This window comes from Podarcis tiliguerta (assembly GCF_965153285.1).
Source record: "Podarcis tiliguerta genome assembly, chromosome: 9".
Classification (NCBI taxonomy): Eukaryota; Metazoa; Chordata; class Lepidosauria; order Squamata; family Lacertidae; genus Podarcis; species Podarcis tiliguerta.
In genome coordinates, this window is record NC_139542.1 from 36,691,706 (window position 1) to 36,715,732 (window position 24,027).

The following is a 24,027-nucleotide window of genomic DNA, read 5'->3' on the forward strand; positions in this document are numbered from 1 at the left end:
TAAGCTATGAAACTGTGATGGAAATATTAGAGCTGTTATGCCTAGAAAAAAAATGCAATGATCATTTCATTCTTCCTGTCTTTTAATGCTCTAGGGTTTAGGAGACGAATAGGAGCAATAAGTTCACTTTGCAGAATTAATGCTGTAATTCTTTATCATAAGAGCAAAGCATTACCTCAATCTGATTTTTCTACAAAATGGTTCAAAGTATTTTTAATGATGGCCCTAATTTGTTAACACCTCCTAAATTATTAATCCCCCTTTATATTCAAGTAGTTATTGCATGTCATAACAATGTATCTATGCAGGGAAATTTAATAGTATTTTCTGCATATCAAGAAAAGGCTTGTTCTGCAAAATGCTATTAAAATTGATAATGAGCTAAATATTTGCCATAGCAAAAGCTGAAATTACTGTATCAATCAACCTGGGTGCTCTTATTCAATAAACAAAAATTATCACATTAACCTCCCCTTGTTTTAAGTCACAAAATGCTTCCCCCCGCATGTACACCTAAGGCCTCAGATTGGTTTTCTCAGGCAGTTCCCTTTTGCTGTTTTCAACTGGAGAGAATAATACAAGCTTTTCATCACCTTCCAAATTAATCTGTACTATGAGATGTCCAGTGGTTTCCACCCCCTGCACTGAGTTATGATGCTGTTACTAAGAAGCCACAGCGATAAGCAACACTCTTGAAGATAACCTTTTTACTTTCAACCCACAGAACACAACCAAAAATAAAAAGCATGTACCTGAAAAGTGCCTCACTCTATAGCTTTTTTCTTGATTCCCAGACCCCCCCCCCATCCAACCCGACAAAGTGCATTCCAGGACCAGAGCACAAAATACAGAACTATAATCCACAGTACAGACTCTAGGTTGAATCAATAGCTTTCTTCAGTTTCCAAAAGAAAAACAAATCACTCCACAACTTCTTTCTCTTTGTAGAATACAAAGATTCAGAAATGGCTTATTGCAGAAAATGAGTATTTTCATGGCAATATTTTGTTGCTGCATTAAGCTGATTACACATGCCTCAGAATGTAGCAAAGAGGAATCAAGATAAAGCCTCAAAGGAAGAAATTCAACCGAAAAAGGGTCAATGCATGATGATCTGCTCAGCCAAATACAGTGGTTTATTAACTTAATCCTTTCCAGAAGTCTGTTCTTAAACCAAAGCTGTTCTGAAACTGAGGCGTGCTTTCTCTAATGAGGCCTCCCGCTGCTGGTGCCCTTCCACCGTTTGGATTCCATTCTTAGACTGAGGTAAAGTTTGCTAACCGGAACACTACTAACTTCCAGTTTTTGCGGAATTCATATACTGAATAGTTCATAAACAGGGCTGTTCTTAAACCGAGGTACCACTGTAATTGTGTGAAACCTACTGCTATACTATTAACAAACTCTACCCTAAAACCAGATCAGGACTGCATGTGCACCGTGTGTATAGACATAACAAGCAATGTAGTAACTCATACTGACAGAACTCAATCTAGACCTGGAGGGTGTGAGGCAGCTAGAGATATTTCAATAAGGTGTTTTAACTGACCCATTAGGCAAAGCAGGAAAGCCAGAATCCTAGCATTTGTATCTGTTCTTGTTCATCCAAAGGTTGCCTGCCAACTGCAAGAGCCAATGTTCCACAGCACTCTTTCCTTTTGCACCTGGCTCTGAGACTTCAAGTACAATCCCAGCAGGCAGCTCACCAGGTTAGATTCTGGAGCAGAAATGGGGACTGTGCAGGCCTCCAACATTCTTCAGCTCCAGCCAGCATGGCTGAGACTCCAGGATGAGAGAACTGTATTCCAGCAATGTCTGAAGAGCCAGAGGTTCTTCATCCATGTTCTGAAAGGTTTCCTGGTTCAAGCCACAGCTTCTCTGTCAAGCATATTCCTATATTTAGGAATTTAGCACAGAAATGTGAACCTGTGACATGACTTTGGATGTAAGCCATTTCAAGCTCACTTTTACAAACTCGAGAGAGAGCCGATTGAGGATCTACCTTGCAACTACCCTGATTATTATTAATGCAAATGAGGCGGTGTTGATGCGGCAAGTTTGAAAGAAGGCAGCTTGTCTAAAGCCATCCAGTGAGTTCATCAGAGAGACATTTGACATATAGGAGAAAAGGATAACTTCTTTTAATGAAACCCACAACTCCCAGTCTTTGATTCTTTCCATATTCACCATATCTGGTTATGACTCAGAAGTGCCATGTATATTTTCTATCAAACTGACAGAAAATGAGTGTGTTTATGACAGCGCCACAAAGAGGATAGCTCAGTCAGTAGAGAATGAGACTATTAATCTCAGGGTTGTTGAGCAAAAAATCCCTACATTGCAGAGGTTGGAGTAGATGACCCTTGCAGTCCCTTCCAACTCTACAATTCTATGATTTAATGCGCTTATCTTGGATATACAGAATATTCAACCATGTTTCAGTAGGATAAAGAGTCAGGGCTCAGTCTACTTAATAGAACAAAAACCAAAGCAAGAATTTGTGCACCCCCAGTGCTTTAAAAAGCTTGTGCTAAAGGTTGGTACATTGGTAAGTACTTCATTTCACTTTTAAAGCAGCGGTTCTTGAGATAATGCTAAAGAGCACTTCAGCATTCGATAAACAAAAAAGGGCTGTCTGGAAAGCAGTAAATTTATTTAAAAGCGCATCATATTATTTTAGACCAGGGGTTGGGAACCATGTTGGCTCCACAAGTGGCCAAACTTCCATGTGTATGCAGTTTTGACTAATGCACATATTTTCCCAAGCCACTTCACTTTAATATAATGCATTTTAATGTTATTGTCACCAATATATTCATTTATATGCACACTTTGCCCTAATATATGCATTTTTGTAAACACTGTTTGACTGGAGAACTGCATCACAAAATTCAGAGACGTGCACATTACGAAATATGTTTGTGTTTCAGTTCTAGTATTGTTTTGGAAAGTGTGAAATAGGTAGGATCGGCTTTAAATGCAAACTGAATCAAATTTCTGTCCTATCCCTAGTCTGGTCCAAGACAAGAAGTGGCATGCAATAAAGCTTGATGAAAAGGAATAATAGAAGAACATGAGAAAGAAGACAGATACAGGCGGGTTATGAGATGCTTTCTATTTATAAACCTTCAATTTGTGGCTTTGGGAAAAAAGAGCTGTGTGAGAGAATGAAAATGCATAAGAGGCTGAAGCATAACACTTCCTTTGAAAAAGTTCCTTCCTTCTATACCGACGCATTCTGGAATTCTGGAATTCAAAGGCAGGGGAAATCACAGCTTATGGCCAGAAGGGTTTCACAGTATCTTCACATTTACCACACGTGTTTTGGCAGAGACTTTCTAAATCTGTCAACTGCAGAACTATTCCCATTGCTCTGGCTTCCAAAACCAAGTGCAGTGTGATCCTAAGCATGTTTTCTCAGAAGTTATTGCTACGGAATTCAAGGTAGCTTTTGTATCTAATTACAAGGGGTTGCAGTCCTAGTTGGATGCAAGCCCTCTAATATCACTTGAACTTACTTTCTTGTAAGTTTACTCACTCAGAGTCACTTCATGTGCAAATATTGTAAGCAGTTCACAACAAAGCATGGCAAAAACAACAAAACAATTTCACACACACAATAAATCGTTATCCATTAGAGGTCCACACTGAAGGGTAGATTAAGAGGCTATTGGCTAGGATCCTAACTTCCTGTGAATGGAACTTGGCTTATGGAACATTCCTGCTGGAGAGAAAGGAGAGGGAGGCAATCCCCCCTGCCCTGCAGCCCCCTTATGCCCTCTCAAAAACAGCTCCAGAGGATTTCAATAGCAGCATGGGACACAGGGCCGTCTTTAGCATGTGTGCCGCCGGGGTGTAAAGATCCGCCCAGCGCCCCCAAATTTAGTTTAGCTCCCAGACAATACGTAACATAATATTTTGATGTAAGAGTTAATTTTGCGTGCACGGTGCCGCTGAGTCTGACAAGCACCGTTGTTGAGTCTGAAAAGCGCCGCCATTGTGAATGACAAGTGCCACCACTGGTGCGTCTTTGGTAAATGAGTGCACAAAGTTGAAAGTCCTTCAGTGAAACAGTGGGTATACATTTCGGTAACACCTAGGTATGTATGTATTTTGTTTTCTAGCTTGATCAAAATTATTTATTATTTCACAACAGGTAGATAGTTAAGAGCTTAGGTGACTTAAGCAGCGGATGCCCCCCAGAATTCAGCACCCCTTGCACCCCCAGGTAAAGACGGCCCTGATGGGAGATAGCACTGGGAGCTGTTGGAGGACATGGGGGAAATCAGTTAAAATAGCTTCCCCCACTTCTCCCAGTATTAGCCTCCACTGGATCAGAGCCTCCTCCATTATTGTGGGGAGGTAAGGAGGAGACTCTTGAGAGTCCCATGGACTGCAAGAAGATCAAACCTCTCCATTCATAAGGAAATTGGCCCTGAGTGCTCACTGGAAGGATAGATCCTGAAGCTGAGGCTCCAATACTTTGGCCACCTCATGAGAAGAGAAGACTCCTTGGAAAAGACCCTGATGTTGGGAAAGATGGAGGGCACAAGGAGAAGGGGATGACAGAGGACAAGATGGTTGCACAGTGTTCTCGAAGCTACAAACATGAGTTTGACCAAGCTGCGGGAGGCAGTGGAAGACAGGAGTGCCAGGTGTGCTCTGGTCCGTGGGGTCATGAAGAGTCGGACACTACTAAACGGCTAAACAAACAAGGAGAAGATGAATTTAGGATTACTTTCCCTCATATTCAGAGAAGTGTGATACAAACAATTGCTACCAATTATGATTTTTTAAAATGGGAGGAGCTGTAAGGACAACTAAGAATCCAACTCCATGTTCTTATCACATCAGCCTGCTTGTTTGAAGCTTTTGTCGCATGTTGACTACATGGTAGTCATCATTGGGAAGAAAGTTCCCACATGATGGGTTTGTCATTTCATGAATGGTTTTTTAATAGGTCCTCTGTTTCTATTCTGAATCACTTGCAAATAAAAGATCAATCTGCCATTAAATAATGCTTGAAACTGCAGAAGGCTTGCTGTTTATGTAAACTTATATCAATATATTTCTATCAAAAAGAGAAACGAGTAACAGAAAATAGAAATTGTCCCAGTCTTTAAATGCAAAGGTTAAAATATATTAATCACTGTCTTTTTTCATTTGCCCATTTCAGACATCTGTCAATAGGAAGATCTGATTTCTTTATCCAAGCTTCACAAATATAATATTAGTATCTTCAGAGAAAGATCTTGTCTGTGAGAGCTCCAATTTCATTGCCCCAACTCAATTACTGCATTCTTGAACTGAAATGTATTCATTTGTGGGCACTGAGGCAGCCAGTGGGAGGGTATTGATTGGAGTATAATGTCATGTGAAGCAGTAATGTCATGTGAAGAGTAAGATGAAAAAGTGTTTTCTGCTTAATGGGTTGGTATTAAGTAGGTGGGAACGGCTTCTAATTAGCCAACAATTGCTGTGTTTCCCAGTTTTCCTCCTTCCCCTCCTCCTGTCGGTCACCAGCTGCCAATCTCCCTCTCCCTTTTTGTGTGTGTGTGGAGTTCATTGCTCACTGCAGTGAAAGCCTTTGTTTAAAAAAAGAGGGCTCCCAGGGTCTCAGCTGCTGGGGTACAGCTTGCTGCCTGCGATGAGTAGCAACTGTCAGTTTATTTTATCTCAGCCTTTTCATCATTCTGCTGAAACTGGTCGAGTGAAACCACCTGAGAGACCTGAGGATTCAGTACCTACAAGTCATTAGCCAGGACTGCTCAGCCTCTCCCCACACAGCAAGTCAACTGAATACAGCCTAAAATACAGTCCACTTTAACCCCATGTTTTCCTATGGACATGTGAGACTTCCACTTGTATCCTTCTGCCAAAGAGGTAATTTCTTTAATGTCCCCATAATAAAATTAGTATGTAAAGGTTTGTCTAACACTGCATGGTACCTCACAATAACAGGGCTCAATACCAGCTTCTGAGAGTGTTAAACATAATGCAGTGGACATACGAGATTTATCCCAATCTCTTTCATCCAAAATGGTTTCTGGTGTCTAGATTATGTCCCAGAGCACACATTTCAGCGTCAATAATATCCCCATAATTCACTGTCCCATTTATCTAAATATTTTTTGTTCTACATTCTGTTTTTTTTTTGGGGGGGGGGGGGAGGGATTGAGGCACATGCAATTTAGAATGTAATTATAAATGGGATTTCCTGTGTATCAATATGCCTATTCAATTTCGCAGTCACAGAGAGCAAAATCAAGCTTAATTTGTATCATATATGTGTTTTCTTCCTTCTTTTGTACATGTATCTTTTTATTTGTCATGATTATCATTTCATCAAATGAGGTATGCATTTACAGCAAATGTGTACCGTGCATGCAATAAATGCATAATTTCCCTTTCGCAAACCTCTGTTTCTGACTGTTGCTAAGAATCACAAATAGAAAAATTTTCAATTATCATCAGGAAAAAACCTTTGCAGTAGAACATGAACATGAACAACCTGTTGATTTCAGTACTAGTATTAGTAACTCTATGGGGATTAGTTGCTTGGTGATTCCCATGTGCTGACAATATGACATTAATAGCTTTCCTGCCATCTCCTCTGTGGTTTAACATAACACTATAGGTAAATAAAAGTGTCTAGCCTGTTGCTTAGCATCATAGTACCTGCAATTTTAAATGAATGCTACACATTGTAAGTATGTATTTTATTATAATTGTCAATAAATTAGGGAACAGGGTGATTTTAAGGCATCCCAGACATATTTTGGCCCAGGTGACTTTACTTTTGAAAATAATAATATCCAAGCAATTTACATTTGCTTAACAAGGCCTTTTGGGAGATCACACTTTAGATAACCAGCTCAGTTGTTTTGGTTCATCCAAGATAATTTATATATAGTAAAAGAGGCATAAATAATATATATGTGTGTGTGTGTGTACATTGTGCATTCACTCCAACACAGTTATCATTAAATATTAAACATCACCCAGTATGCTCTGGGGCTGAAATGCCAGGATGAAACCAGTACAAGGTTTGGATGTGGGCAGTAGCAGAATATTCATTATTTCATTCTTGTAAGGTGATAGTCGGCTTCTAGGAAAGCACAGTTGAAAATGCTGCCTTACTCAGAGTTCAGTTTGACCCTGGCTGATCTGACATCATTAGTTGTTGGCTATGGTTTCTTGTTCTACTACCTTCTAACCTGGAACTTTCCCAGAGTAAAGAGCAACAGAAATGAAAGAGCTAGGAAACTGGAAATGGTGGGTGTCAGTCACTTTCCTGTATGGGTCAACCAATTCAACATTATCAGCTCAGTGTTTCTCAAGCCTAGGTCCCCAGCTGTTGTTGGACTACAACTCCCATCATGTCTAGTCGGCAGCACCAGTGGTCAGGGATGATGGGAGCTGCACTCCAACAACAGCTGGGAACCCAAGATTGAAAAACACTGGTGTAAAACTATGGACCAATATAGAGCCTACACACAAGACCAGTACACAGTGGGCTCATGAGTGCATTTGTACAGTTGTAGCTTGGTTCTTGAATGCCTTCGTACTCGTACATTTTGGCTCCTGAACACTGCAAACCCAGAAGTAAGTGTTCCAGTTTGTGAACATTTTTCGGAAGCCTAACATCCGACGCAGCTTCCGCTTGACTGCAGGAAGCTCCTGCAGCCAATCGGAAGCTGTGCCTTGGTTTTCGAATGGTTTCGGGAGTTGAACAGACTTCTGGAATGGATTAAGTTCAAGAACTAAGGTACCACTGGACCATGTGTTAGTGCCATCAGATATTCATTGTTGTATACAACATTTGAAATAATGACTACAGACTCAATGACTATACACCTGATCAGTGTGGCTGTTAATTCTCCTAACTTTCAGGAAATGACCTTACTCAACTCTACATGTGGCAACTCTAAGCAAGTGTTACATTCAAGATATGGAAATATAGTGAACCCAAAAGATGAACAAAGGGTCTCACTGCTGTGGACAGAATCCCACTAGTGTTCCATGCACAACTAGAACTGCTTCAAAACTTGCCTATTTTTCTTATGAATGTTGTCAGATCTTACAATGATGCCTTCAGTACTTTCAGCACAACCATTATGTCTACAAGGCATAATTTCAAGCTTTGTAGCTTTGTAATGTTATTTTTAGGATGTCATGGATACATTGGTTGCCAAAATACAGTTTAGTCTTCGGAGCAATAGGACATGTGAGCCAAGGGTGTCCTTCAAAGACATCTGTAACAGGCACTCACTCCCATTTTTCTTTCTTAGCAGAAGAAGCTAGGTGCTCTGTGTTTACTTACACATGTGTAGCATTGTCATTTCCCCATTTTAATATCTTAGTCTGAACTTGTGCAATTCAAACTTATTAAAGGGGAAATTGCCAACTCTTCTGGCAATTGCGTAGCATTATGCAGCACAGTCAGTCAACATGGGTGAGGCCCTTCAACTAAACCTCATTAATAATGATGATAATGATGATGATGATGTATGGAAGTGAGAGCTGAACCATAAAGAAGAAGAAGAAGAGTTTGGATTTGATATCCCGCCTTTCACTCCCTTTAAGGAGTCTCAAAGCGGCTAACATTCTCCTTTCCCTTCCTCCCCCACAACAAACACTCTGTGAGGTGAGTGGGGCTGAGAGACTTCAAGGAAGTGTGACTGGCCCAAGGTCACTCAGCAGCTGCATGTGGAGGAGCGGAGACGCGAACCCGGTTCCCCAGATTACAAGACTACCACTCTCAACCACTACACCACACTGGCTCTCAAGAAGGCTGATTGCCAAAGAATGGATGCTTTTGAATTATGGTGCTGGAGGAGACTCTTGAGAGTCCCATGGACTGCAAGAAGATCAAACCTCTCCATTCTTAAGGAAATCAGCCCTGAGTGCTCACTGGAAGGACAGATCGTGAAGCTGAGGCTCCAATACTTTGGCCACCTCATGAGAAGACTCCCTGGCAAAGACCCTGATATTGGGAAAGATTGAGGGCACAAGGAGAAGGGGACGACAGAGGACAAGATGGTTGGACAGTGTTCTCGAAGCTACCAGCATGAGTTTGACCAAACTGCGGGAGGCAGTGGAAGACAGGAGTGCCTGGCGTGCTCTGGTCTATGGGGTCACGAAAAGTCAGACACGACTAAATGACTAAACAACAGCAATAATAATAATACCCCATGCCTCTTTCCCTGACTTGGGCTGGCAGCAGCTGTGGCATGCAGATCAGCCCAAGTCCAAGTTGCCTGAATTAACCGCCCCCAAGCCCGGACATTTCCTTTAAAATGTAAAAATCTGCCTGGATGGACATGTCCCCCCCCCCCCCGCCAAGGACATGCCCAGGTTTCCCCAGACATATGGAAACCTTACTTCAAGCATCTGCTTTCATTTAAACAGCCTTTTCATTTCAACTAGCCATCTTGGTATGATTGTTAATGTGATGCTGAATTTTGGTATCGTAGATAGTTGTTACCGTGAAGAATCTTACTACTGTGGCCTTAGTTCAACTAAAAGTTGTGCTGTATTTTGGAACTTTCATGAAATAAAAGCTTTCAAGTCCATCCGCCCCACCTCAAAAACCCCCAAAAAACCAACTAGCAGCAAATCAGTAATCAGAGAGAAGTTTTAAAAAAATACTTCTAATCTTCTAATTTCCTCTTTTTATGTGCTGTGCCTATAAGTTCAGAGGGCATCAAACTGTTCAAGAAATATACTAATGATCTACCATGTAAAGACAAAGTTATAAATGAAGTATAAAAAAGATGAAAGAAACTTTAAAAATGTATGCTGAACTAAAGAGACAAAGTATTTAATTGAAAAGTATAAAGTAAGTATAGGTGATGTTTTAATGCTCATATGGAAAATAGCAAAGCGGCAATAAATTGCAATTAAGACAAAAATGAGAGTAAATCTTAGCACTTTTTTGTATAATGGAATAATAAAAATGCCAGATATGCTGGGAACACTTAACTATACAACTGGTTATTAATTAAACAGAAGATGAAATAACAGAGTGCAAGAAATGAATTTGAATTAAAATCATTCTTTATCCCCGTAACACTGCTGGAATACCAGGAATTTCTCCCCCACACCAACAACTGCAAATCCCCTTCCTTTTCTGAATAAGTACAATGCATTTTGGTCTAAAGCAGAAATTTCTTATTTATTTTCTTGCTATTGGCATCCAAACTGATCTACTGGTATTTTCCTAACACTCCTTCTTTTTGTTTTGTAGGACTGAACAGTTAATATGTCACCTCAACAGCCCACATACTTCAGATTATTTCTTCTTGGCTTTACTTTTAGTTGGCTGGCCTTTGCCTCAGTTTCTAAAGCCTCCATGGCTAGCACCTGAAGCCTCAGCTTCTCTTCCTATGGGCTCAGATGCCTAGTGAGCTGTCTCTGTTAAAGCAGCTACAAAGCTCATAGTGTTGTTTCTGCAATGTGAAGCTTAGGACTCTCTTGGATTCCCATCTAAATGGAAATGTTCCTGAGGGTTCACGGAGAACAGCTTTCAGTTTAGTTTCAAGCAATGAAACTACCTGCAAACAAGGTGCCCTTTTAGAAGGCACCACACCTCATCAGCTCCATCTACCAGCTCCATCTGGTACGCAGGCTGAGACCCTACCTGCCCGTGGGCTGTCTTGCCAGAGCGGTGCTTGCTCTGGTTATCTCCCGCTTGGACTACTGCAACGTGCTCTACGTGGAGCTACCTTTGAAGGTGACCTGGAAACTACAGCTAATCCAGAATGCGGCAGCTAGACTGGTGACTGGGAATGGTCGCCGAGACCACATAACACTGGTCCTGAAAGACCTATATTGGCTCCCAGTACGTTTCCGGACACAATTCAAAGTGTTGGTGCTGACCTTTAAAGCTCTAAACAGCCTCAGCCCAGTATACCTGCAGGAGCGTCTCCACCCCCTTCGCTCAACCCGGACACTGAGGTCCAGTGCAAAAGGCCTTCTGGCAGTTCCCTCACTGCGAGAAGCGAATTTATAGGGAACCAGGCAGAGGGCCTTCTCAGTAGTGGTGCCCGCCCTGTGGAACACCCTCCCATCAGATGTCAAAGAAATAAACAACTATCTGACTTTTAGAAGACATCTGAAGGCAGCCCTGTTTAGGGAAGTTTTTAATGTTTGATCTTTTATTGTGTTTTAATATCCTGTTGGAAGTTGCCCAGAGTGGCTGGGGAAATCCAGCCAGATGGGCGGGGTATAAATAACATTATTATTATTATTATTATTATTATTATTATTAATGGGATTTCTAATTGAAGTGATACTATGTGTTAGGGACAGACACCAACCACAAGATAAAATTTGGACTCTGATTTGGTGCTTCAGGAAATAACTGACTCAGAAAAGTGATTCACAGGCTATCCAGTTTGGTTTCTGAAGTCAAATCCTGGTCAGAAAATAAGAGCAATTAAAACATAGGGGGAAATCATTAAAAAACAATTAAGCATTGATAGAATTAACATTTTACATGCACACATATATTTTGTTACACGCTACCCCAATTTCCATGTGGTGCAAAATTCCAGGAGTTCCAGGCACATAACCAGCTTCATGTCTCCTCAGAATGAGAGACAGAAGACTATGGTGCCTTTATGATATATGGTTTATTTACACACATATACAACCTGGGCCTATGGTGGAGGGACTCACAGCAGGAGGGTCTTGCTTCTCCCAAAGCAGCAGCCTTGGATTCCAGCATAAATCAATCATGGTTCTATCTCCCAACCTGCAGCCTTGCTTCTACCTTCTAGCTCACATAACTCTCTCAACTCTTCTCTTTGTCATTCTAAGGGGAGTTGAGGAAAGAGGGCCCACTCATTTGTTATCTGGCACAGAGCCACTTCCTTTGTTATCTTAATGGCCCAAATTTAGAGGGCCATTACCTCAACAAAAATATTCTATTAAAACTTATAGACAAATAGATCCAGGGTTTTTGCGCTGAGCACTTAAAAAAAATATTTTTTGCAAAAAAATCACCTGCCTAACTTTATTATATTTTTGAAAGAATTTGCTGAGATGATTTCCCCTAAAATTTTGGATAGTTAGTTGCCGTATTTCCCCGCAATGGCCATCCTTACAATTTTGGGTAGTTAAAATGGATTTAGTTGATCTTCCCTATTGTTTTATGGACTATTTGCATGAAAATAACATACATTGCAAAGGTGCCGCTAGGTAAGAAGCATGCTAAATTATAGGCAAATAAGTTCACATTTTTTGTGTGTGCTAGGCATCTTTAAATATGACTTTTTAATTTAGGGGGAGAATGAAAAAGGATTTGCTTTCTTCCCTGTGGTTCTGTGGGCAATGGTTTTGTTATAAAAACAACATGCATCTAAGAGGAGCCCCTGGGAAAGTAACCTGCAAAATTTCAGAAGAATGGTTCAAAGGCTTGTGTTTTGCTCACTTTCTGTGACTTTAGGTGTGAGTTAAGTGCAAAACTAATTTGAGAGGAGTTGATGTGGGAACAGGTGGCAATGTGGTTGAAGGAGCTGAATATTCAGCATTTTCTGAGCAAGCATCACTAGCAGAACTAGAAAAGAGCACAGAACAAACATTAACAAGGGAATACATCACTTCAACATCCCTAGGAGAGATTGGATTGGAAAGCCTTAATACTGTAAAATAATTCCCTTCAAATTAGAAGCTAGACTTGTCAGTCACTAAAGGGCTCTCCCTCCTACTTTCCCTTACCCTGGTGTTTCCTTTATAGGGCAGGGGAGAAATGTTTGTTTTGGCAGACACATTCTCTACAGCCGTTTAAAACAGTCAGATCTGCAGCACCCCAAATCAGTCCAGTACAGCTTAGACAAACTGTCTCTGAAGCAACCTGCTGTGGTTCACGATTCCTCCAAATCTGATTCCTGCTTCTGCTATGTGTATGCCTTTGCGTGGAAAATGAAGCAGTGGCGATCCTTAGGACCTCACATGTCAGCAGTGCTCTGTGCGACACCCGAATTCAGTGCTCCTACAGCTCTTGTGCCCTACGCCCAGTGCTGGCCTTTGCCTCAGTTGCGCTCCCCTAAATCTGCCTCTGAATGAACTGTTTAGATGCAGCATGTGAATACCTAAATACTTCTATACATTATCCTAAAAGGACTCATTGGCCGCTACAGAGTCATCTATAAGGCCTTTCAGATTCCAGCCGACAAGGTAAAATAAGAGTGCAGACCCCTTTTTCATCCTTATAATATGCCATGGAAACGACTGTGGTGATGGCTACTATATGCACTCCCACACATATGCATACAAAGAGTTTTAGAGTTCTTTACCACTGCACATTTTCCACTGTATATTTCCAGCACTTACATAAAAGCCATTTCATAGCCCTGCTTCCATATCAAAGAGATAAATATCTAAGGGTTCTATCCAACCTTCTGCAAGCTGCAGTGGGAGTTGGGAATTGCTTCAAACTAGGCAGAGGAATTTGTGTGTCAGATTGCAGGCGATTTCATGCTCCCACCCGCCACCTGCACAATCTGCAATGATTGGTAGGCCCTTGCTACCCTCTGGAAAGGCTTTTTGGGGCAGAGGGAGATGCAGGCAGAGGAGGGAAAGGAAGAGAGACATTGCATAGGCTTGTCTTCTGCTCCCTGCACTGATGATTGCAACTGCTACAGTTTAACTGAGATTCACATGAGAAATAATACACCGCTGTTACATTCCTGTGAGAATGTGGCCTGGTTAATGTATCAAGAAAAGAAATTATTTTACCAATGTTTTCTAAGCTTGAAATTGTGATAACATCAAAAGCAAAGTCAGTGAGCTTCTAGCAAAGATATCCATTGGACTTGATTGTCTGTGTTTGTATATAGACCTATTTAATAATTTTTTGGAAAATCTCATGCAAACGCAAGTCTTACCTCCACCCAGGACAAAGTTAGTCCAATAGGATTAAACTCAGCAAGTAATTTAATAAAACTATACAAGAAAAATGACTTAACCATAAGGACAATGCAGCACTAATGCGTTTCATAACTACTGTCTTACCAACTGGAAAAGGGTCAGTGAACATGTCACTTCGGTTCTCCTTCCAGGCCACCAGGTACTTGATGTTGGCGTAATCTGCAGCTACTGTGTGACTGTTATATTTCAGCATCATGTTGTGAGCTTTCCCAATGCCACAATATACCTTTGTCTCGTTCACTAGAGCCCAGTCCGAAAGAGAATTTGCTGTAGCAAATGCCTGATTAAAATACTCGCAGGCCTTGGAGTAGTTACCCTAATAAAAGAAAAGACAGGTATGTTCCAGTTTTCAAATACTCCAGCATTTCTTATTTTCTCCACTTGCAGCCTTTAAGAGGTTGCAGTTTGTTGCATACTGAACCAACAAAGTGGCAAACTGTCATAGATACCCCTGGATTTACAGCTTTACATTATTGACTCCATTTTGTACCATTTAAAATGGAAAGAACATTAAATAGCAGACCAATATTGGAAGTACTGTAACTAAAAGGATAATTATCCTCCAGTGATGACCTTCCTCGTCTGATGAAAAACGGGGAGGGAAAATGCTATTGACTCTATGCTTTACCTTTTGCAAAAGCAGGAGTCCTATTCTCCCAATACAAGCAAGGAACATGGAGGAGGCACTTAAATTTATGGTTTGGATCATCTCAGAGAATTGCTAGAACCCTGAATTACTGCCACTGTCACTTTCCCCCCATAATCCTACTCTCTACAGTAAAATGTTCCACTATGACCTTTAAGATCAGCTGGGAAGGCTCCCTTAAACATACTCAATATATAGCAAATATGTACCAAGTCAGGACTGCAAGGTTACGCAGAGATGGGTGTTCCCTAGTGGTCTGGACTCCCCCCCCCCCTTGAGACTTGTCTACACCTAAGTCTGTACAGTGTATATCTTCTGGAAGCAGTGCTTGATAGTCAAACCTTTTTGTGGCCAGGAATAGGAGTAGAATAATTAGAATATGGTTACTAGCTCCAACTCATTGACATACAATAGATTATAAGCCAAAACAAATAAAATGCCCACAAATAAAAGTGTGCCATAAAGGTATACTTGAAATCTAGAAAGACAATAATAATGAAGCACTTCTCTTCTTCTGTACTACAGGCAGAATGGGCATGCTAAATGGATAAGCACTTCCATGTTAGGTGAAAAATAGTATAAACATTAAATAAGATACTCAGTCCTTATTCAACCCTGAAATTCAACCCCACGTTTTGTTTAGAAAATAGCCTGAAGATGTACGATACAGTATATATGCAGTTAGGTGTTGCTGAATTCACTTTATCAAGCATTTATCAGGGGTGTCGTGATGACAGTGCTAGACAAGGACTGGCGAGATCATGATTCACATCACTACACAGCTAAAAAGGTTACTAGGTGACCTTAGGCCACTCAGACACTCTCTGCTTAGCTTACCTCACAGGGTGTGGGGTGAAATAAATATGTGTACTGCCCTGAGTTCCTTGGAGGAAGATTGAAACCAAAAGGAAGAGTGGAACAAATAAAACTATTTTTGTGATAGCCTTCCACTTTTAATCTAAGTTTATAAAAAGTAATATTAATGTAGCACATGTCTACGCCACCCTTCAACCAAATAGTTCTCAAACACAGTTAATGTAGAGCAAAATACAAACAACAAAAGCTACTCCCAATAATTGGGCAATTCTCTAAAATGATGTGGGGTATGCAGCTGGGGGCTGCAGCAAGAGGGACAACTGGCAGAAATTAGGGAGGACCCTATGCATCCAGTCATTAATCTGTAACACATTCATAAAAGTTACTTTCTGCATATACAGAAACATTTAAACACATGTGTGGAACTAATACATAGGTAAAGGTAAAGGGACCCCTGACCATTAGGTCCAGTCGTGACCGAATCTGGGGTTGTGGCACTCATCTCGCTTTATTGGCCGAGGGAGCCGGCGTACAGCTTCCGGGTCATGTGGCAAGCATGACGAAGCCGCTTCTGGCGAACCAGAGCAGTGCACGGAAACACCGTTTACCTTCCCGCCGGAGCGGTACCTATTTATCTACTTGCAGTTTGACGTGCTTTCGAACTGCTAGGTTGGCAGGAGCAGGGACCGAGCAACGGGAGCTCACCCTGTCATGGGGATTCGAATCGCCGACCTTCTGATTGGCAAGTCCTACGCTCTGTGGTTTAACCCAGAGTGCCACCCGTGTCCCTGGAATTAATTCATAGTTATTACTAGATAGGTATTCCAGTGACTATGGACTATCTAGGCTTCTCCATGTTACTTGTTCATGTGAGATACACATGCATAATGAAAAAAGTTGGCTGATAGGAATTAATGTTCTAACTCTCCTGGTTTTTCTTTTTTTAAATTGTGCATGTGCAATTGGGCAGTTGGGTAGGGCTTTTTTTCAGCCAGAACTCACCAGAACTGAGTTCCAACACCTCTTTGGTGTCTTCCAGTAGCTCTTTGTAGCGTACCGGCAGCTGTATAGCAGCACGGCGCCCAGAGCTGTGTGCCAGAGTCTTCAGGCTTCATGCCACTCATGGTTTTTTCTGTAGCATGTCGGAGTTGATGTAATGCGGCTGCAGCAATGCCGGCAGTGGGGCGATCAGGCAGAGAAGTGTTCCCCCCTAAAAACTGGCCCCCCCCTAAGAATGCTCCATGTCTTTGGCTCCCCCTAAAGAAAAAAGCTCAAGAACTATGGGTCATCCGTCAAAAGAAGGTGGAAATTTCTTCACCTCTTTTTCTAGAAAAAATGCACTGATGTTGGGGCAGTTCTTCATATCCTAAAGAATCTGAAATCTCAGTGAAGGATTTGAGTCAAATCAAACTTGAATGAAAAGCATTAGAACATGAGCTATTCTCTGAAAAACTCTTTTGAACAGGTATTAAAAGATAACTTAAAGTGGTATTTCAGCTCCTGATTCAGAAAAGGGGCTTGATTAAACAAACCAATGAACAGAAAACCTGACATTGTCCAGACTTTGGCACCAATCAAAGTGAATGATGAGCACCTAAGATTCACATCTGACACCACCCAGGATTCCGTATTTTACCCTCTTCAAAAGCTGGGAAGCAGTAAGCAGCACAGATGCCTGTCATTTTAAGGCTGCAGTTTACTGTAATAGCCTAGTGGAGAAATCAGCTTTCCTGCTCACTGAAGAATGGAATCACATTGGGGGAGTTTCAGTCACAGTTGAAGCTGCATCAGAATAGAACAATAAGATTAAATGTTTGACTTGCTAGCTACGGTTCAGATGTCCAACCAGTTTCTGAAAGATATGCACTGTTACCATACAACCAGGATAATGCCGTCCTTTGTTGGTATGCAGGCCAATACCTCTGTACTATTCAATAAATTGCTAGACTGCAAAGTTTTGGATCTTAACTACCTAAGTCAACTGCAGCTCTTCCAAATGTGTACTGTGTATTTGAAGCTATGTTAGACTGTGCATCAAGTCATCATCTGAAAGTTAAAAATGCTAAAATCACTGGGACGAATTCAACATCATGCTAAGGCGATCATTTCATCAGGGCAAACATTTTGGCTTATCAGATGGAATGACCTCCAACGCCACCCTGAGATTTGCTGTGCAAGTAGAAATCCTTTTGTAGGGCTTCTCATTAGTTGAATCCCACTCATTTCATTTTAGGGCTATCTAAAGCAAGTACAGTAGTACTTCGGGTTAACATACGCTTCAAGTTACATACGCTTCAGGTTACAGACTCTGCTAACCGAGAAATAGTGCTTCAGGTTAAGAACTTTGCTTCAGGATGAGAACAGAAATCGTGCTCCAGCGGCGCAGCAGCAGGAGGAGGCCCCATTAGCTAAAGTGGTGCTTCAGGTTAAGAACAGTTTCAGGTTAAGTACGGACCTCTGGAACGAATGAAGTACTTAACCTGAGGTACCACTGTACTCCCAAGATTTGCAACTGTTGGGATATGGCACAAAAATAGCTAGGAAACATTATTTTCAGCAACGTTTCATTCTTTCATGCATGCATCAAAGTATTTATGACCCACACTTTCATACAAGCACATAAGACATTCTAAGTTATATTGAAGTCATCAAAAGCATCCATAACAAACAGCAATAAAAACAAACAAACAAATCATGTCGCAACTGCACATATATACTTATATTTAAGAATCAGATCATATGAATCCACCGACGATGTTATCCTTAATCTATGATAGAATTTCTCAAACTAATACTTACTTTTTGGTTGTAAATATTTCCAAGGAATGTACATGCATCCACTAGACTTGGGCCAAGATTAACTTTGTTGGTAATAACCATAAACTTTTCCATGTACTTAATAGCTTCCTCCACTTCTCCCAGGCTAAGAAACAAAACAACAAATAAACATTTAATGAGCAAATTCATCATACCGTGACTGATTATAGTTGAAGCTCTGCTCAGCAATCAGTGCATTGAAATTTGTATGGCAAAATTTTGTAGCTTGAAATTATTAGTGTTGTTTGCGGAAGAATTGTAGTCCACGGCAGCTACATCACAGTTTGAAGGCTGGAGCTCATAAACACCATGGCCTCCTTCAAGATGTAATTGCTGCTCTTTATCTGGGTAAGCCAAGGGTTGCTGGAGTCATACTACCTACCACATCTGCAGTAGATTGCAGGTGTTACCTCTAATTCCCAATTCAATATACACAACCTGAGGTCATTGCCAAATCTAAGCTGAATATTGGCAAATGTACATTGATACGACATTTGCACATTTTTTAATAAAGCAAGCTATATTAACAACAAAGCACCTCCACACTGCCATTACAACACACAGCCAGATGCTACAGTTTGTTTGTGGGTGAAACATCACACAGTTCCTCTTTCTGAGTCTGTGTCATAGCTGGTGACCTTAATATTAGCTGTGAACCTGAGTGTCTAATGTGGCAGTGCAGAAAACTAAATGTCACGCCACCAGTGAGCCAAAACCTCCAGTCCTAATATAGAAATGTGTAGAAACTAAAGTTTATAGGTAATGACAAAGGGGATTGTTCTCTTATTGTTTTAAAGAAGAAGCTTCAAGTTAATTTTATGCAGCAAAAGACTGAGCTTTAAGAAATAAAAATATACCAACATAGTATGATATCTATGTACCAAAATATGAATGGTGGTGTTCTCTAACCTCACAAATGAGCCATAAAAATAGAAGACAATGTCTACAAAATTGTAACAATGCCATGATGCCTCCACATGATTAAGTGGATCTAACTAATGTAACAAACCGATAAAGTGCTTAACAGTGAAATCCTACATGTGTCTACTCAGACATAAGTCTAATTGAGTTTAGTCTTAGGACTACAGTCCAAAATTTCCATGGGGTTAAAAATGGTCTAACATTTAACATTTTTTCATCCATAGAAAGTGTTTATTTTATTACAATCAGGAGAAGGCGGCAAGCAAACATTGCTGGAATGTAAAATGTATTGCAAACATTTGCCATATGTCAAAAGGTTTCTAAAGTTTAAAATCAAAGTCACATTTTGATGGCTATTTTTCTTTCAAAGGGGAGAGAATCAAACATTTCCACCCAGAAGAACTGAACTGATTTATATAAGTTAAAGGACAAGGTTAAAATGTTAGACAAATATTAATTCCAGTTTTTCTAGTTTTCTATATGCAGTGCACAGGTGCAACTTGAACAGCATATTATATGGTATAATCATTAAATTCATTCAACCAGACCTTAGAGAGTTAAAAACATATATTCTGAGGAAAAGTACTCCTTGGTCCAAAGAATGAGAATGAAACTGTGCAGAATATTTGTGTATCAAGGTGATTCCAGTTTCCAACTGGGAAAACAGGACTGTTAACACCCACATCCCCTGACAACTGTCCAATTATGTATATCACACTTGGCCTACTGTTTGCAGTAGAAGTAATCAATAAAGGATGTGGTTGAGTGAACATAGATTTTGGTTGAACCAATGCATGAAATCTTAATCATTTACTCAGAGTGAAGAAATCAAATAGAGCAGAGATGAAACAGCCACTGAGGGTTTTGTTGATTGTGCCACCACGTTTGTGGGTTAGAAGCTGAAAGTAATAAGTCAAATGGAATCAGTGACAGGAGAAAATGTAAAAAGGTTTTCTTAATGTAATGAATTAATAGAAATGTTTTTGATGTATTTTTGATCTTTTTTGATATAGCATTACACGAACCTATATTCCATTTACAAAAAATAAATACCATTTACCTAAAGAAAGAAAAAAGAAAGAAGAATTAATTTGTTCTATAATCAAAAGGCAATATGCCAACACAAAGCTTTATTTATGCCATGAGAATAAAACTCTGCTACAAGATTAAAACAGGATTGAAACAGGTCTGCCAAATGATTATGCAGGGAGCAAATCCTAAACAAGCATTACTATCAGATTAACATCTGTTGAGTTGAACTAAACTTTTCTTAATTATTTCATTTCATTTATATATCTTATTCATACAGAATGTGCATCTTGAAGCTTCAGCAGACAGAAGTGGCTATTTGTTACCTATAAGTCTTGTTTTCCAGATAGAGCTAGAAATTTCAGTTGAATTTCATCAGATCAGTAAATAGTGCCTTCTACTTTCTCACACATGCCTTCTCTGATACTGGTGCAATCTGATGCTTTACAAATTACATTTACTTCTTGGTAACAGAAAACATCACACTATGTGATAGAAGCTACAAACACTGGAGGTAAAAAACAGTTTTTTAAAAAATAATGAAGAGTATGTTTAGGCTATGTTAGAAAATACAGTCCATACCTCTGCAATGGATGAATGTTCCCTAGGAAGGTTTTATGTGTTGATTCCTACAGATCATTGAACTTACATTTACATGACGCCTGTGATTTATGTTAGAAGGAGGATAAGGCATCTTGATGAAGAATTAATTATTCCCAAATTACTGAATCAGTTATTAAATAATTATTAAATAATCTGATTCACTTCCTGAAGCTTTCAGCTCTTCAATACTTCTTCGTGAATGATCAAACTATTTAGGGGTGGATGTGATCTCCTTTCTTAGGTAAAGGTAAAGGTAAAGGGACCCCTGACCATTAGGTCCAGGTGTGACCGACTCTAGGGTTGCGGTGCTCACGTCGCTTTATTGGCCGAGAGAGCCGGTGTACAGCTTCCGGATCATGTGGCCAGCATGACTAAGCCGCTTCTGGAGAACCAGAGCAGTGCACGGAAACGCCGTTTACCTACCCACCGGAGCGGTACCTATTTATCTACTTGCACTTTGATGTGCTTTCGAACTGCTAGGTTGGCAGGACCTGGGACCGAGCAATGGGAGCTCACCCCGTTGCAGGGATTCGAACTGCTGACCTTCTAATTGGCAAATCCTAGTCTCTGTGGTTTAACCCGAAGCGCCATCCACGTCCCTATCTCCTTTTCTTAAAGGTGTTCAAAAGAACATTATAAATCACTTACCTGAGAGTCTCAGGCACAATATCCTATGTCTTGGCTCAACAGTTTGGGCTAGAAAACCATAGGTTCCTGTGCATAGTTCAGTGTTTCTCAAACCTTTTGGATCCCTTCCTGAGGGCATTTAGCCTCAAGTGCTGAAATGCCTCAGACCTGCCCCCCCCCCCAATATAATATAGCATGGGGACACCTTTGGCAAAGATGCCAGCTACCTTTGTATGGGATCAGGAAGTCATATTACAACTTGGAACTAGGAAACTGCCAGGTATGCTATGCATATACAATCAACAAACAATATGGCCACCAAGGAGAAATAAATGTCACAAGCCAAATTATGGCAAGTTGATATGATGTCAATGAATGGCATCCATTTCCTGTCTGAACAGTTTTTCCATTTTTTCCCTGGAACCAAATGCACAGATCTAAGCACTGGTAGTAGGTATAATCCTCCTAGTACTGTGCTGTATCTTCTTCACTTATTTAAATGGGGTTCGAGCAGGACTCTCCTGTAAAAAATTTTGAGCTGAATCAAGACTGTACAGAATCAGCAGTTGCTAGCAAACACACAATTAAAATAGCAGGGAAGCAGGCGATCATTCAAAGGAATATCTTTTGGCAAAAATACCAAGCCCTTCAGTAGTTTAAATGGCTACTTTGAAGACTCATTTTGTTGAGACTATGGTGCTAGGTTTGGCACATATAAATAGTAAATAATAGGAATTCCTAAACTTTGTGCCATGAAAGGACTTTAAATAAGCAATTAAATCTTAATTAATAATTACAGGATCTTGGGAACTGTACATACTCACTCCCAAAGGAGTCTGCTGCATCACTGTATGATTTACTGCTTTAGACTTGCATTCTTCTAAGTCTCTTTTGGAAAGTTGGCAATACTGCCACATCTCTGCACTGGATGTGAATTAATAATTCAGTTATTCCCAGTGTAGAGATCCAGGTGAATTGCCACTCATAGGTGGAGGCTTCCCACTGCAACTCTGCAGAAAGCACTCCTGAAATATGAAACACAGGGTTGTGTAAACTCTGCTGAGGGTGAGTAATTTCTTTTACACGCTTTAAAAGTAAATCTGTTTAGGTGCCAAATGTGCCTCAGCTATTTAAAGGTATGGAAGCACCAGTGTATATTAATCCGAAAACAAGATGATTGTAGCTTTCTGTTCAAATTTCAAAAAACTACTTCTCATTAAAGAACATTATTTCTGTTTTCAAAAGCACTAGTTTCAGAGAGCAGTTCAATCCCTGTTCGAAGATCAGACTTTTGCAACTCATCTCAGGCAATGATCTCTGCCAGATGGTCCCTTAACAATTTCAATAAAAAGAAAAGGATGCTTACTATAACAACACTATCTGCCTATCATCTTTGGTTTATCACCTACTTTCACAACCTCTAGAAGCAAAAGGATGGACAGGCTATCAGTAGTAGTCTTTGGAAAATAGTGAGGGAAGAAATCAGCAATCTTCGTAAGTGGTCATGTAGTTACGCATACAAATATGTAGCTTGTTCTTCAGCCCCTGAATTCCATTATAATGTAAGTCTTATTACATATTTCTTGCTGCTCAGAGTAGTCCTAAATGTAAAATTAGTGTTGGTGAGGAAAGGATTGATCAAAGTACACTAGCATTGCCATTATTGCTTTTGATGATGGAGCCCCAGTAACAATAAAGAAAATCTTGGAAGCATGTTCAAAAATCTATTTAGGTTTGCTTGCTTAAGTGTGTTGATATGCATCTCAATATCTTGCTAGAAAGGAAAAATAAGGGCATTTTGGCCAGGAACACATTAAACAATCTGTTTTTGGAAGAACCTGAACTTTTCTGCATCTGAGATTCAGGACATTCAGGTTGAAAAATTGCAATATCTATAGTGATTATTGTAATTTTGTACATTGCTCTGAAAACATGCTAAAAAGTAGTACATAATTTTAAAAAACAAAAGATTAATAAAATAGCCTGCTCTGAACACTAATTGTTAACGAACCATGGAGCTCCAATACATACACTTAGTTCTTCACAACCGAAAGCATCTCCATGCATTTTAATGGAGGGAGCTGATCTCCCCATGCGTTCCTTTGCATCTGTAGTTTGCGTCCTTTTACTGAAACAAATGGGGACTTCTGTGCATACATGACCTCTGTAAGCACGTTAGAGAATATGTTCAACTCTGTGCTGGGATGACTGCACAGGATTCACCGACAAAAACATTAGTTTGTATCAATGATTTCTCACTAAATTCCAGATGTTTCAATTCCCCCCCCCCATAATCCACACTTTCATGGCATATAATAATAATCTGGGATGATAGAAATTGAATTGTATTTACTAGAAATTTTACTCATGTTCTAAAAGCTGGAAAAAAGTGAGGTAGATAAATAAATAAAAACTTCTAAAGAAGAATTCTGGAAAGGTTACACTGTGGCATGCCTATTGAAGCATGTTATACTTTTCTGTGCTTTCTGCTTTTTAGCCTGTAAGATATGACAGGATGTTTGTTTTTCAGCCGTGCCTTACCCTTTCTGAAAGGCAAAAATAAACAAGGCAACTTCTAATCCTGCTTAATACCCTCAAGTAAGATTATGATGCACAAAGAAATGCTTCAAAGC

The 24,027-nt window shown here is 40.2% G+C and overlaps 1 protein-coding gene across 4 annotated transcripts in view; it reads right to left on the minus strand.

Moving 5' to 3' along the window:
- The window catches only part of TTC29 (tetratricopeptide repeat domain 29), a 106,989-nt gene that overhangs the window by 23,993 nt on the left and 58,969 nt on the right, over nt 1–24,027 (minus strand). For all 4 annotated transcript variants that reach the window (XM_083457425.1, XM_083457423.1, XM_083457422.1 and 1 more), the window contains exons 10-11: nt 18,197–18,320; nt 14,020–14,251 (exon numbers count right to left, since the gene is read on the minus strand). In XM_083457425.1, the coding sequence (XP_083313551.1) occupies nt 14,020–14,251; nt 18,197–18,320 (356 nt within the window). The remainder of the gene's footprint in view (nt 1–14,019; nt 14,252–18,196; nt 18,321–24,027) is intronic.